The sequence below is a fragment of the Macaca thibetana genome, chromosome 4 (assembly GCF_024542745.1).
Source record: "Macaca thibetana thibetana isolate TM-01 chromosome 4, ASM2454274v1, whole genome shotgun sequence".
NCBI lineage: Eukaryota > Metazoa > Chordata > Mammalia > Primates > Cercopithecidae > Macaca > Macaca thibetana.
The window spans coordinates 155,422,510-155,436,892 of record NC_065581.1 but is presented as its reverse complement, the minus strand read 5'-3'; the positions used below and the strand labels follow the sequence as shown (position 1 = coordinate 155,436,892).

General features: G+C 38.6%; 1 protein-coding gene across 2 annotated transcripts in view; it reads left to right on the top strand.

Moving 5' to 3' along the window:
• Positions 1-14,383, top strand: part of FIG4 (FIG4 phosphoinositide 5-phosphatase) — a 130,641-nt gene that overhangs the window by 75,372 nt on the left and 40,886 nt on the right. For both annotated transcript variants that reach the window (XM_050786824.1, XM_050786825.1), the window contains 2 exons: positions 6,636-6,774; positions 14,014-14,072. In XM_050786824.1, the coding sequence (XP_050642781.1) occupies positions 6,636-6,774; positions 14,014-14,072 (198 nt within the window). The remainder of the gene's footprint in view (positions 1-6,635; positions 6,775-14,013; positions 14,073-14,383) is intronic.

The window sequence follows — 14,383 nt, the reverse complement described above, 5'->3', positions numbered from 1 at the left end:
CCCTTGGTAACTCTTGTTAAAGCCCAACACTTCACCTCTCCTGCAACCAAAGGAGTTATACATGGCAAGAGAAAAGTTTGTAACGTATTACTCTTAGTTTAAACAGACTACAGTTCTCCAAAGGACAGCTGACTGTCCTGTGACATTTCCATAGTAAGTTCATTCTTCCACTCTCCAAAATGACCATTTCATAACTTGTCCTCCTCCTTAAACCTACAACGCCTCAGTCTCAGCTGATGACTTTGCTTCATGCTTCAGTGAGAAAATAAGTTATGAGAAGGGAACTTCCTCTAATTCTTACCATCAAATGCAGAGGCCGTCGTTTTCTCCTCCCATAGTTTCTACCCTATATTGTATTACAGTGCTTGTGGTGGCCCTGCTCCATCTGAAGCCAAGCCTTGTCTTTTTCTTTGACTCCCATGCCTTCTTGTGTTCCCTAACTATATGCTCGTTGGGGTACATCATCAGTTTCTCCCTCTGTAGTGCATCATTGCCATTAACATAAAAGCATACCTTAGCGTTTTCCATCCACCCTTTCCAGCTATTCCTAATCCCACATCCCCCTCCAGCCACAGTCCTATTTTCCTGCTCTCATGAGCAAAACCTCTTGAAAGGGTTTTCTCCACCCTGTTCTCTCCACATGCTCCACTTGACAACTGCCCTGCCATGACACTGAAACTGTGCTTGTCCAGGTTACCAACAATCCCCACATTGCCAAATCTAATGTTTACTCTTCTGACTGCATCTTACTCAACCTTTCAACAACTTTCATCACAGTTGACCACTTCCTCTTTCTTGAACTTCACTCTGTGAGATCTCTCAGTGGGATATTGAGATCTCCCCCAATAGGAGAGAGTCTCAGTCTCTTATTGACTTCCCTTGCCCTGTTGCTAAACCCTTCTTTTTTCCAGTTTTGTCTTAGGGGTATCACATTCAGCTTTTGACCACCATGCATTTGACACTCAAATTTTTATCTCTAACTTTAACTTCTCATGAACTCCAGACTCATTTATCTAAATGTCTGCCTAGCATCTCCTCTGGGATATTGAATTCGTTTTTTTGTTTTCTGGTTTTTTTTTTTTTTGAGACAGAATTTTGCTCTTGTTGCCCAGGATGGAGTGCAATGGCGTGATCTCGGCTCACCGCAACCTCTGCTTCCTGGGTTCAAGAGACTCCCCTGCCTCAGCCTTCCGAGTAGGTGGGATTACAAGCATGTGCCACCACGCTCAGCTAATTTTGTATTTTTAGTAGAGACAGGGTTTCTCCGTGTCGGTCAGGCTGGTCTTGAACTCCTGACCTCAGGTGATCTGCCTGCCTCGGCCTCCCAAAGTGTTGGGATTACAGGAGTGAGCCACCATGCCCGGCCATTGAATTAGTTTTTATCATTGCCATGACAAATTACTACAAACTCAGTGGTTTAAAACAATACCCATTATCTTAGAGTTTCTGAGGACCAGAAACCTACGGACACAGCATTACTGAGCTGTATTCTCTGCTTAGGGTCTCACAAGTCTCAAGTAAAAATGATGTCACATGACATTAAAATGAAGTCAAAATGTCAGCTGACCTGGGCTCTTATCTGGAGGCTTCCTGGCTCATTCTCATTGTTGGCAGAATTCCATGCAGCTATTGGACCGATGTCCCATGTCCTTGCTGGCAGTTGGCTGAGGGTCACTCTCAGTTCCTAGAGGCTGCTGCGTTTCTTGGCTTGTGGCCTGCTCTATTTTAAAGCCTACCACAGTGCACCAAATATATCTTGTGCTTCAAATCTCTGCCTTCCTCTTCAGCCTCGAAAGGATTAATGTGATTACAGTAGACCCAACCAGATGAGTTAGGATTTTTCTATCTTGCAGTTGATGATGAGTAACCTTAATTACATCTGCAGAGTCCTTTTTGCCATGTAGTAGAAAATATTCATGGTATGATACTAGGGAGCAAAGGTCTTAGGGGCCAGATTTCTTCCTACCGCAGATATCTAACAAAATCACAAATTTACCATTTCTGAGACAGAAACTCTTGACTGTGTCTCAAGTCCGTTTCTCTACTTGTTTTTTCTACTTCAATACCCATTGATCAATTCAGAAAACCTAGGAATTCTCCCTGCATTATTTCTTTTCCTCATCACTGTTCCCCAATCCCATCTATCAACAAATATTGTTGGTTATACCTCCAAAATTATGTGGTCTGTGTTTCATCCCTACTTCTGACATACTGGTCCACACAGCCACAGCCACCCACTGTTATCTGGATGACTGCAGGGGTTTGTTGTTGTTGTTTGTTTGTTTGAGTGAGGTCTTACCCTGCCGCCCAGATTGGAGTGCAGTGGTGCTATCACAGCTTACTGCAGCCTTGACTTCCCAGACTCAAGTGATTTTCCCACCTCAGCCTCCTGAGTAGCTGGGACCACACCCATCTAATATTTATTTATTTACTTATTTATTTATATTTTTTTGTAGAGACAGGGTCTCCCTATGTTGCCCAGGCTGGTTCCTACCTCCTGGGCTCAAGTGATCCTCCCTCTTTCCAGCCTTCCAAGTAGCTGGGACTATAGGCATGTGCCACCATGCCCAGCTCACTTTTTTTTTATTATTTTTGTAGAGACGGAGTCTCCCTGTGTTCCCCAGGCTGGTCTCAATCTTGTGATCTCAAGCAATCTGCCTGCCTCAGCCTCCCAAAGTGCTGGGATTACAGGCATGAGCCTCCATGCCTGGCCATTTTTTTTCCAATACTAAAGTAATATGTGTTAATTATACAAAGTACAGAATGGCTCACAAATAAATCAGATGATCCCTACCTTCCAGAGATAGCCACTTGTATATTTTGGAGAACATGATCCTTCTGGTCTTACTATACCTGTAATTTATAACCTGCTTTTGCTCCTTTAGATAATATAGTGAATCTTTATAACCTTATTCTTCTATAACATGATTTTTAGTAGCCTTATGGTATTCTATCTTTGAGAAGCATCATAATTTAGGTATTTGCTTTGTACATTTAGAGTCGTTCTAAACAAACATGTTTGAACATATACCTTTTTTCATATTTTGATCTTATGAAAAGTTCAGAAGCAAATTTATTAGGTCAGAGGGTAAAAATAATTTTTAGGGCTTAAAATATCTATTTATATATTATATAGATACATATTTGCCAAATTGCCTTTCAGAAAGGATGTAACAGTTAATGTTCCCCTTGGCATTATGGGAGTGCCTATTTTGAAATGTATTTGACAACTTAATAGGCAGAAAATGGTATGTTGTTCTAATTTGCATTATTTGATGACTAGCGAAGTTGGGTTTTTTTTTTTTTAATTTATTTATTATTATTATACTTTAAGTTTTAGGGTACATGTGCATAACGTGCAGGTTTGTTACATATGTATACTTGTGCCATGTTGCTGTGCTGCACCCATCAACTTGTCATTTACATCAGGTATAACTCCCAATGCAGTCCCTCCCCCCTCTCCCCTCCCCATGACAGGCCCCTGTGTGTGATGTTCCCCTTCCTGAGTCCAAGTGATCTCATTGTTCAGTTCCCACCTATGAGTGAGAACATGCGGTGTTTGGTTTTCTGTTCTTGTGATAGATTGCTAAGAATGATGGTTTCCAGCTGCATCCATGTCCCTACAAAGGACACAAACTCATCCTTTTTGATGGCTGCATAGTATTCCATGGTGTATATGTGCCACATTTTCTTAATCCAATCTGTCACTGATGGACATTTGGGTTGATTCCAACCTAGGTAGTACCATTCAGGACATAGGCATGGGCAAAGACTTCATGTCTAAAACACCAAAAGCAATGACAGCAAAAGCCAAAATTGACAAATGGGATCTCATTAAACTAAAGAGCTTCTGCACAGCAAAAGAAACTACCATCAGAGTGAACAGGCAACCTACAGAATGGGAGAAAATTTTTGCAATCTACTCATCTGACAAAGGGCTAATATCCAGAACCTACAAAGAACTCAAACAAATTTACAAGAAAAAAACAAACAACCCCATCAAAAAGTGGGCAAAGGATATGAACAGACATTTCTCAAAAGAAGACATTCATACAGCCAACAGACACATGAAAAAATGCTCATCATCACTGGCCATCAGAGAAATGCAAATCAAAACCACAATGAGATACCATCTCACACCAGTTAGAATGGCGATCATTAAAAAGTCAGGAAACAACAGGTGCTGGAGAGGATGTGGAGAAATAGGAACACTTTTACACTGTTGGTGGGATTGTAAACTAGTTCAACCATTATGGAAAACAGTATGGCGATTCCTCAAGGATCTAGAACTAGATGTACCATATGACCCAGCCATCCCATTACTGGGTATATACCCAAAGGATTATAAATTATGCTGCTATAAAGACACATGCACTCGTATGTTTATTGCAGCACTATTCACAATAGCGAAGTTGGGTTTTTATATATCCATTGGCTGTTTCTGTTCCTTTTGAAGTGTGTGTATCTGTTTTTCTATTAGGGGTTAATTTGTGTCTCTCCTACATTTAGTTGGTATTTATTTCAATGTCTGATGTGAGGTAGGGATCTGACATCATTGTCCCTTCCCCCTCCACCCCAATACTATTGTACTGTTTATTGAATAATACTTCCTTTCACTGCTGATTTCAGAGGCCACCGTATCATAAACTTAGTATTAGAATAAGAGCTATTTCAGTTCAAAAGTGATTTTTTCTCTAATTAAAAAGAATTGTTATATTTAAACCTGATCTATTTAAATATAGTGAGTAGTAAAGTTGGCTAATGTTTAACCTGTTTGAATGGTATTTGAATGGTGCATATTCTTTTTTCCCTTAAAGCACAATTAAACATAAAAGTGGCTAATCATTTTGCCCTCTTGTTATCCACAACCACAGAGAGCCTACCAGTTTTAAACCCTTGTTCATATCCAGAGTACCACCATCTTCCTGGAGGTAATTGTTTTATTTGCAGTCAGAAGTAGCCAGGAGAAGATCCTTGGGCTCGTTAGGGCTCACTTATATCTCAAGCTTAGTAAGTGACGATAAACATCATACATGTATTTTAAGTTGCAGCAGCAGTACTTCTAAGAAGTCTTCTTTATGATCCTTTGAAAGAATGTTCTTTTTTTGGCTATGTTTCTCACATCTTACATTTTACCGTACTTGCTAAAAATTACAGGTAACTCCTGTTAAAGGATGAAAGAAACTCCTAGAAAACGTGGCTGAAAAGTGGAAAGCTTCTCTAGATTATATTAAGATATTTTGAGGTACTATGTGAAATGAACTATTAAGTGCTATTAAGGCTATTTAAGAAGCATAAAGAATGTAATTGCCATAAGAGCAACATGTTTACTTTTGTATTATGTAAAGAGGGTACACATTGGGGCAGTAATGTATGCATTATTTAATGCTTGATGTTTTCTCTCAACAAGTGCAAAGAAAGTCCCCAAATGTGCTCAGCACATAAACATGTCTCTTTTTATATATTACTTTTAGCCCAAAAGGTAAGTGCTATTTTAATGGAATGCTTCCTGTCTAATATATGAAATACATGTTTGATGTACTGTATTTCGTATTTCAGTCATTTAGTTTTGCCATAATGATCAAATAACCCAATGAGAACAATGTTGCTAATTTCAGGTGTATCTTGTTCACTATAACTGTTGGAAGAAAATTGATTTTATAATAATGTTACCTTGCTCCAAATGCAGTCATTTCTACGGTGCTATCTTTTTAGTTCTATGCTCATTTTTGGAAAGAGGTTATTATTTATATTGTGGATGTCTGCCACAAACTGGAATATACAGGACTCTGAGACAAGAATGGAAAGAAGGAAATAAGGAGAAAGAATGAAGGACACTAGGGAGGAGAATGTAGAATGGGAAGGGTGGTTCATGAGACCACTTCAGTGCATATTATCATTTTTACCAAAAGAGAATTAGGAAAAGGAAGAGGAAGTAAAACATACACACCGTCAGTTTTGTTATTTCATAGTATAGTTTAAAAGATAATTTTGGAATGCTCAAATAGTTAGAATGAGGCTGTTATCATGTGCCTTCTCTGCCTTCATTTTCAGCCGCAAAAGAGAATGGGCCAGCCTCACAGCTGACAGGGACAAAATATGTTGTAAACATTGTCTCTGTTAAAGAAAGGGAGAGTATCTTTTCAAGGATTAAAAGTGGAGACAATGCAACTGACTTGTTCAAAGTTGTACAACAGAATATGGATAGAAATTGGGTCATTTTATTAGTCTCTGAAGTCTCTGCTTGTCTTTGCAATAAAGTGAAGATACATTTACTTCAGGTAAAATAACAAATGGTGAGGATATATTTTCATTTTAAAAATAAAATTGCTATCTAAGGTATTTACTCTCTGAGTTCTTAAAGATGTTTAAGTGTCTCCAAATTCAACAAGCAGTTTATGTTCGCTATCATCTGTGTATTTTATAAGAGCTATGGAACAAAGAGGAAACATTTTGCAGCAAGATTTTAATTCTGCACCAAATCTTGGTAACTTATGTATGTGTGTATGAAGTACTTGTATTTGTATGTATTTGAAGTATAAATACTACTTTTGTACCACTCTCCTCCTAAGAAAATAGTCTCGAGTTATATACATCAGTAATTGATTTTCTGAAATATCTATTTTGCTTTTTAGATGCTGACAGACAAGATTCCATTAACCTCTTCCTGGGAGTTTTTCATCCCACTGAAGGGAAACCTCATCTCTGGGAACTCCCAACAGATTTTTATTTGCATCACAAAAATACCATGAGACTTTTGCCAACAAGAAGAAGGTATTTTTCTTCCTAGTCTGTAATATAAACTCCCATTTGGTGTTGTTTGGAATATGAGATACTTTTCATCTTGAGAAATCATAGGCTAGTCAGTTTTATTTTATTTTTTAAAATTTTTTAATTTTTTTGTGGGTATGAAATAGGTGTATATATTTATGGGGTACGTGAGATGTTTTGATACAGGCATGCAATGGGAAGGAAGCGCATCATGGAGAATGGGGTATCCATCCTCCCATGCATAAAGCAGTCAGTTTGGCCACATGCTTGCCATGAGTTCAGTACTGTTGATGTCCTGAAGTAGGTTGGGGAAAATGTGGTTAGCAATTGTTGTTTTGCATTTTCTCTAAGATATGAAGTTTCAGACCTTCATTGTTGAACAGAAGTTGTAGCTCCACTAAAGCAAACCAACAGTATCATCTTTGAGTGTTTCCTACAAACTTGAAACTCTCAAGGACTCTAAGATGTAGAGTCAGTCTTAGATTTTTCAAGTGTGACAGCTAAGCAGCTTGTACCTTGTAATTCCAATATTCTCTCCTCCACGAAACAACCAGTCTCAGTAACACTGGGAAGACAGGAAGCTAGAGCAGTGCTACTAGCTAGCGTCAGATAACCACTTTCATGTCCCCACCACTCACATGCTTGAGTCACTTGCCAGTACAGGTTATTTCGAGTGCAGTTAAATTGGTAATAATATTCTCAGAAGAAACAAACAGTTTACCTGAAGCAGGTTAGTGTGACACTCTGTGGTGTGAGCCTCAGGGTCAGGTAGAGTTGAGTTGGAATCTCTGCAGTTCTGTGACCTGGGTCGAGTAATTTAAACTCTCTAAGCCTTATTTTCCTTATCTGAAAACGTAAATGCCTGGACACACCTCACGGAGTCATTGCAAGTATTTAATGAGGAGGCTCTTTAGTGTTTTTTAACTGAGGAGTCATGTACTATAATAATATAATCAATTTTGCCACATAAATAAAATTTTTTACATACCATACATGAGGTTAGAGCCTAGTCCATTGCACTCAAAGGCCTCTAATGTCAAGTTCTCCCGTTGTGCTTTTCTCTTACAACATCAATTTAATAGAGCCCTAATTTTGTATAAAGATACCTACCAGGCCAGGCGCGGTGGCTCACGCCTGTAATCCCAGCATTTTGGAAGACCAAGGCGGGAGGATTACCTGAGGTCAGGAGTTCGAGACCAGCCTGGTCAACATGGTGAAACTCCATCTCTACTAAAAAAAAAAATACAAAAAATAGCTGGGCATGGTGGTACATGCCTATAATCCCAGCTACTCGGGAGGCTGAGGCAGGAGAATCGCTTGAGCCAAGGAGGCAGACGTTGTAGTGAGCCGAGATCATGCCACTGCACTCCAACCTGAGCAACAAGCAAAATCTCTGTCTCCAAAAAAAAAAAAAAAAAAACCTACCAAACACTGTAGGAGTCATTGCCAGTCTGTGCTAATTGTGTGTATGGGACCATGAACAACGGACAAAGTTGCAAGCACAGCTCTTGCAGTTGTTATTAAGTTCTGTGTTGCTTCAGGAATATTTAAAATATTAGGAAGGTCTCAGAGTTTATATGTTTCTTATCAATACATATTATTGGAATAACCAACTTAATACTTGAGCTTACTCTCCCTATAAATGGAGCACTGCTAATTTTTACATTAAATTTATTATTAATAAAATATTATTTACATAAATTTTTGCTGACAAAAAATTTGGAACTGTGTATTTGTTGAGCGATGGGTATAAATACCTGTATTTGTATTTACTGATGACAGTTAACTGTAGGTAAATATGGTTGATTTTCTGAATTTTTATATTACCTGTAAGTATTGAAGATATTTTAGATAAAGCTTGGGAACAGCCATAACTCAATTTTCTACTGCAGAAATTAGCTGTGTATTAAAAGCATAATTTAAACCCCTTGCTCACCTTGAGTTACATAACAAAGGCAGGTGGTTTGGGAGTTTATGTGTTGGAATAAAAGGAAGCTGGTGTTACATCCCCATTTTCTAAAAAAGGAAATTGAGGTGCAGAGATAATGTCTTGGCTAAGATTATTCAGTTAGATGATTCAGTGAGAATCAGCTCTAAGCCTACCACTGAAAATAAAATTGTATCAAAGTAGATAATATGGCTTACTCAGTTGATTTAGATCTCCTTTTTCTGGTTGGTTGGTTGGTTTTTTGTTTTTTCCTCTAGAATGTCAAAATTCTGAAAACTGTTTTTTGATGTCAGGGGAACAGGGTATTGGTACTGCGCATAAACAGTTTTTTAAAAAACTTTCTAGTGTCACCCACCTGTACAGGTTATTTTGCTGACAGTTAAAGCAGCATTACAATTCTCAAAAGAAATGAAGAGTTTACCCGGAGGCAGTAACAGGACAAGAGCACGGAGCTCAGGCTCAGGTAGAGCTGAGCTAGAATTTCTGCAAGTGTGTGGCCTGCGACCCATTAACCTCTCAACCTCATTTTCTCACCTGTAAAATGGAGATGACTATACATACCTCGCAGGGTCATTGAGGCTTAAATGGGAAAATATATGGAAAGTACTTAATACTAGGTCTGACACAGAATAAACCCAGTACTGAAGTAGCCAGACTCTGGAAAGCCTGCCTTCAGTTAATACCTGGGTGACCTTGGGCAAGTCACTTAACTGGTCTCATTCTGTTTCCACATCATTAAAATAGAGACAATAATAGTACCTAACTTACAGCTTTCTCAGAGAATCAGATGAGATCATATAAATGGTTAGCACCTAGCTACATACAATAGGTGTTAGTATTGTTACCGTCTTTTGTTTGCTTTTGAGTCAGAGTCTGACTCTGTCACCCAGGCTGGAGTGCAGTGGTGCGATCTCGATCTCGGCTCACTGCAGCCTCTCCCTCCCAGGGCTCAAGCCATCTTCTCCCCTTAGCCTTCCAAATAGCTAGGACCACAGGTGGACACCACCATACCCAGCTGATTTTTGTATTTTTGGTAGAGACTGGGTTTTGCCATGTTGCCCAGGCTCGCCTCCAACTCCTGGGCTCAAGCAGTCTGCCCATTTTGGCTCCCAAATTGCTGGGATTACAGGTGGGAGCCACTGCACCTGACCTATTACTATTCTTTAAGGAGATAACATTCCCTAGTTTTTAATATCTATTAAAGATCATACAGGATGCCCGTAAAGTCTGGAAACTTAGATAATGTGACTTATTAATGTAATATTAATAAAGACTTTATTATTTATTCATGGGTGTTTTGAAATTTGTGGCATGTTGTATTTTATATCGTGTTTACCAATGATACGGGAATGGTATAGATAATGGCATGCTATGAAATAATATTTTTCTTGCACAATAAGAGAAGAGGGAATAAACCTAACTCTACCTAGAGTTCATTGGAACAGGGTCCTCTTGAGATAAGTACTTCAATGACACAAAATCTCACATTTATTGATCTGCCTAAAACCGCTAATTGAAGCTTTGTTCTGAATTTGATTAATATGGCATATAATCATCTAAGATCCCATCTAATGAACTGGTGTTTAGAATGTCACCAAAATGCTTTTAGGCATTAAGCGTTAATTATTTCATTGACTCCTAGAGTTGGGAGATTTATTGGCTTGCCCCTGTCTGATATGTGAGTTCCCTTTCTGTTTCCCTAGGGAGAGGTAATCTGGCCTATGCTTGACAAGCTCTTGTTTGTCAACTGTTGAAGAGGCAGTTTTTTGGAACAGTTCGCTTACACAATTCTTCCTCACGTCGTGCTGAGATCTGCTCCTCTGTAATCTTACTTATTAATCCTAAAGACCTTAAAAACAAGATTTCCTCATCCACTTGATAATCTTTTAAATATTTGAAGACGAGTTCATGTACTTTCAAAATCTCTTCTTCTACTGGTTGAATAGCTCCAGTTTCTTCAGCTGTTCCTTGTATGCTGTGGTTTCAAGTCCCTCCAGCATTCAGAACATCATTCTCCTCTGTGTATATTCCAGTTGAGGTCAATGTTCTTCTTAAACTGTGGCCCCCAGATCTGGGTCCAATAATGGTCAGCGTTTGGTCTGATTTGTGCTAGCTGTTGTGAGACCTCTGGGACCATCACTCCCCTTGTCCTAGATGCTGTGTTTTCATTGATAAGCATAAGGTCACACCAGCCATCCTCAGCGTTGCCATCACAGTGTGCACTCCGAGCTTCCTGTCTGTTAGACCTCCTAAGTCTTTTTTAACATGTGCCATTGCCGCTCCGCCACATTGGTACCATTCTTGTCATGTTCATATATGCTTTGCCTCCTTCCAAAAAAAAATTAAAATGTGTATCCTTTAATGAATACTTCTAGCTTTATAGTTTCTTCAGATTTAATCAGCTGATCATCTTGATCCTAATTCGAGTACTTGATGAAAAATGTTGTCTATAGTAGGGTAAATGGCAGAACCCATTGATTTCCACGCACAGACAACTCCTTCTACATAACATTGTTTAGTGCCTTTGGTTGTAATCATTTAAACAGCTGTAGGTTTGCTTAACTATACTCTTGCCCTGCCCATATTTCTCTGTCTTGTTCACAAATTGATTGCTTTGCTGACATTCATGAATGTTTCAGAGGGCTCCCAAGTTAGCTAGGGAAATTAAAGACAGTCTTTAAAATTTTTCCCTAACCTTCCTGTGGAACCGAGAACTCTTAATACTAGGAACTGAAAAAGGAAAGAGAATCTGACTTACTGGCTTTTTTGTATGCAAAGAAGGAAGCGACACTCACTTGGAATCTCCTGTTTTCTGATCCCTGGTCCCAAAGCAGGTTTCTGACCCAGTGCGTTGTTCTCCCTCTGGATAAATGTACCTGGTAGTAGAGGCGGTAAAGATTCCCCTATCTTGGGCTTAGTCGCCTTAGATGCTCTGATCCTCCATCCATTTTAGCTTATCTTCTCCAAGGCAGATGTTTCTTTGCTTCTGAGACTCACCCAAAAGACTTGGAATCTTTTAAAAGTGTTGTTAAATTGCTACGTATTGCTAAGGGAAATACAATTTAGTAATATTTTTTTAAAGTTTATGGCCTGGTCTTAAATCATGAATACATGATTATCTTTTCATTCTTGCTCACCACAAGAATTCTGAGTTAAAACACATTTTTTGTAATGTCTACTTCTTCCTAAGCAAGCTGATTGTAAGCAACATTCTTTAGGGAATTCCTCATATACTGATACTTTCCTCCCCTGCCAGGGTTAGATCATCACAGAATTAGATTTACTCAGATGCATGCATACACACATGCATACACCCCTCTTAAACAATTAGTCCATGTCTGTTTCATTCCCCTGATCTGACAGTCTGACTTTCCTAGCAGAAAAGGAAATGATATTAGCTTGGTGTGGCTTGTTTTTGTGAATATATGTGAATTCAGAGAATGCATTGGCCATCTTTTTAGGTCACTTACAACACGTCTCTGTCTCATATTTGATTCTGTTACGTTGCTGAGATCAACATCACTTACATCACTTGTTGATGTCTGGTTTTTGGAATCTGTCACCCTCTCACTGATGAGCATCAAGACTCCTGTTATCCTCAGCAAACTAATGCAGGAACAGAAAACCAAACGCTGCATGTTCTCACTTAAAAGTGGGAGCTGAATGATGAGAACACATGGACACATGGTGGGAGAGAACAACACACACCGGGGCCTGTGGTGGCGAGGGTGAGAGGGAGAGCATCAGTATGAATAGCTAATGGATGCTGGGCTTAATATCTAGGTGGTGGGATGATCTGTGCAGCAAACCACCATGGCACACGTTTACCTATGTAACAAACCTGCACATTCTGCACATTCAGCTTGGCACTTCCAACACATAGAGCAGTGTCTGACACATAGCAGGTGCTTCGTAAATGTGGAATGACTGAGTGAATTCTTCACAAGCAGCGGCCTTATCCTTGCTCTGTTCTTTTTATATTCAAAACCTTGTTATTGAAAAGGGGTTGAAGGGTCTGCCCCTTTGGTTTTGCTCAGGAGTTTGTCATAGATGCGGAATCTCAGGCCCCACCTACTGAATCATCTGCCTTTTAGCAAGATCCCAAAGTGATTGACATGCACATTGAATTTTGAGTAGCACTGCTGTAAAGCGTAACTTCAGTCTAAAACAAAACTTTAAGAACCTTTCCTGTCAGAACAGTGATTCGCCCCACACAATTCATTAGGCTTCATATTCCTTCTTTCATTAGTGGTTGTGTATTCTGCTTGCCATCTCTAGGAGAATTCCCTATGTTGCCAATTTCATTTGGATACTTTCCCGTTGCTTCATAATCAGGATTATTCAATATTGTAATTTCAGCTTTGTATTTTTAGAAAACCTTTCATTTATATTAAGTTCTCTTTTTAGCAATTTTTGGCTATAGGCTCTTTTTTTAATCTTTAGAAATCTGATTTTTAAAAATTCTTGATATATTGTTTTACATTCTTCTCCTTCCTAGCTCTCATGAGCTTTGACATAATATCACTTTTCCTCTAAATATTCATTTCATTAGAATTTGATTGAGAATTAAATTAGGTGTTCAGAGAGAAGGCCACTTAGGATTCTTTCAGATTCTTTGCTTATAGCAGACGAGCCTTCTAGCAGAAATCCAGACAGTTGACATTCTTTACTCTTACTCTGACTAGCTTCTGTAATCAGGTAGCACATATTTACAGTTAAAGAATAACAGGGTCTATACTGCTTTCTAAGGGAACCTGTTCATTAGTACTGTCCAATTCATTCCTTAATGATTTTGCTTAACTGTTTTAACTATACACACAGATGTATACATATACAGCAGAGTAGATTCTAACTGTCAGATAACTGCACGCGAGGGAATCCTGGTTGTAGGACTTGGGTTAAGGTCCCACTTCTCACCTGTGGCAGAGTAAGTCACTGTAGGCACAGTCCCTGGGAGAAGTTAACAGCAGTTCATAGAGTCAGCTTATTACATTTTAATCCTTTTTAGCTAAAAGTAAATAACATCAGAGCATCTTGACTCTCAGGTGGATTCATGGCATTTTTGTAGATCCACGACATAGTTGAAGGAAGAAAGCGATTGGGAAGGGAATTACCGTGTTGAAGACCTACTGTGTCAAAAGCTTTGCAAATATGTTTTAAAAAGATAAAAATTAACTTTGAGGTAGGAGGAAACATGTTACTATAGACCGTATAAATTCTTTTTTGCAGTAAATTGTAGAAAACCAACATTTACATTTGGTTCACCTTTTTTTTTTTTAATTTTTGTTTTATAGTTATACTTACTGGTGGACACCAGAGGTAATAAAGCATTTACCATTACCCTATGATGAAGGTAGGTAACTGTTTGTGTTTTAGTTTTTACACTAACATATTTTGGAATTATACCTTAATGAACTTGAAGCATTAAATCCTTTGCACATAGTATTTTATTAGAAACAAATGAATGGCTGTTCAGTATTATGTTGCTGCTTTAATAGATAGGATATTATAACACCTGTTAGCTTCTTAAAGGGCAGGAATTATATTATACTTCTTTTTATCTATGTAGGCCAATACCTTGTATTGTCTTACTATTATGTATGTCTCTCATATTTAGTCAATAAAATATAACAGCTCATCACTTTAAACTAGTACAGCTTATAT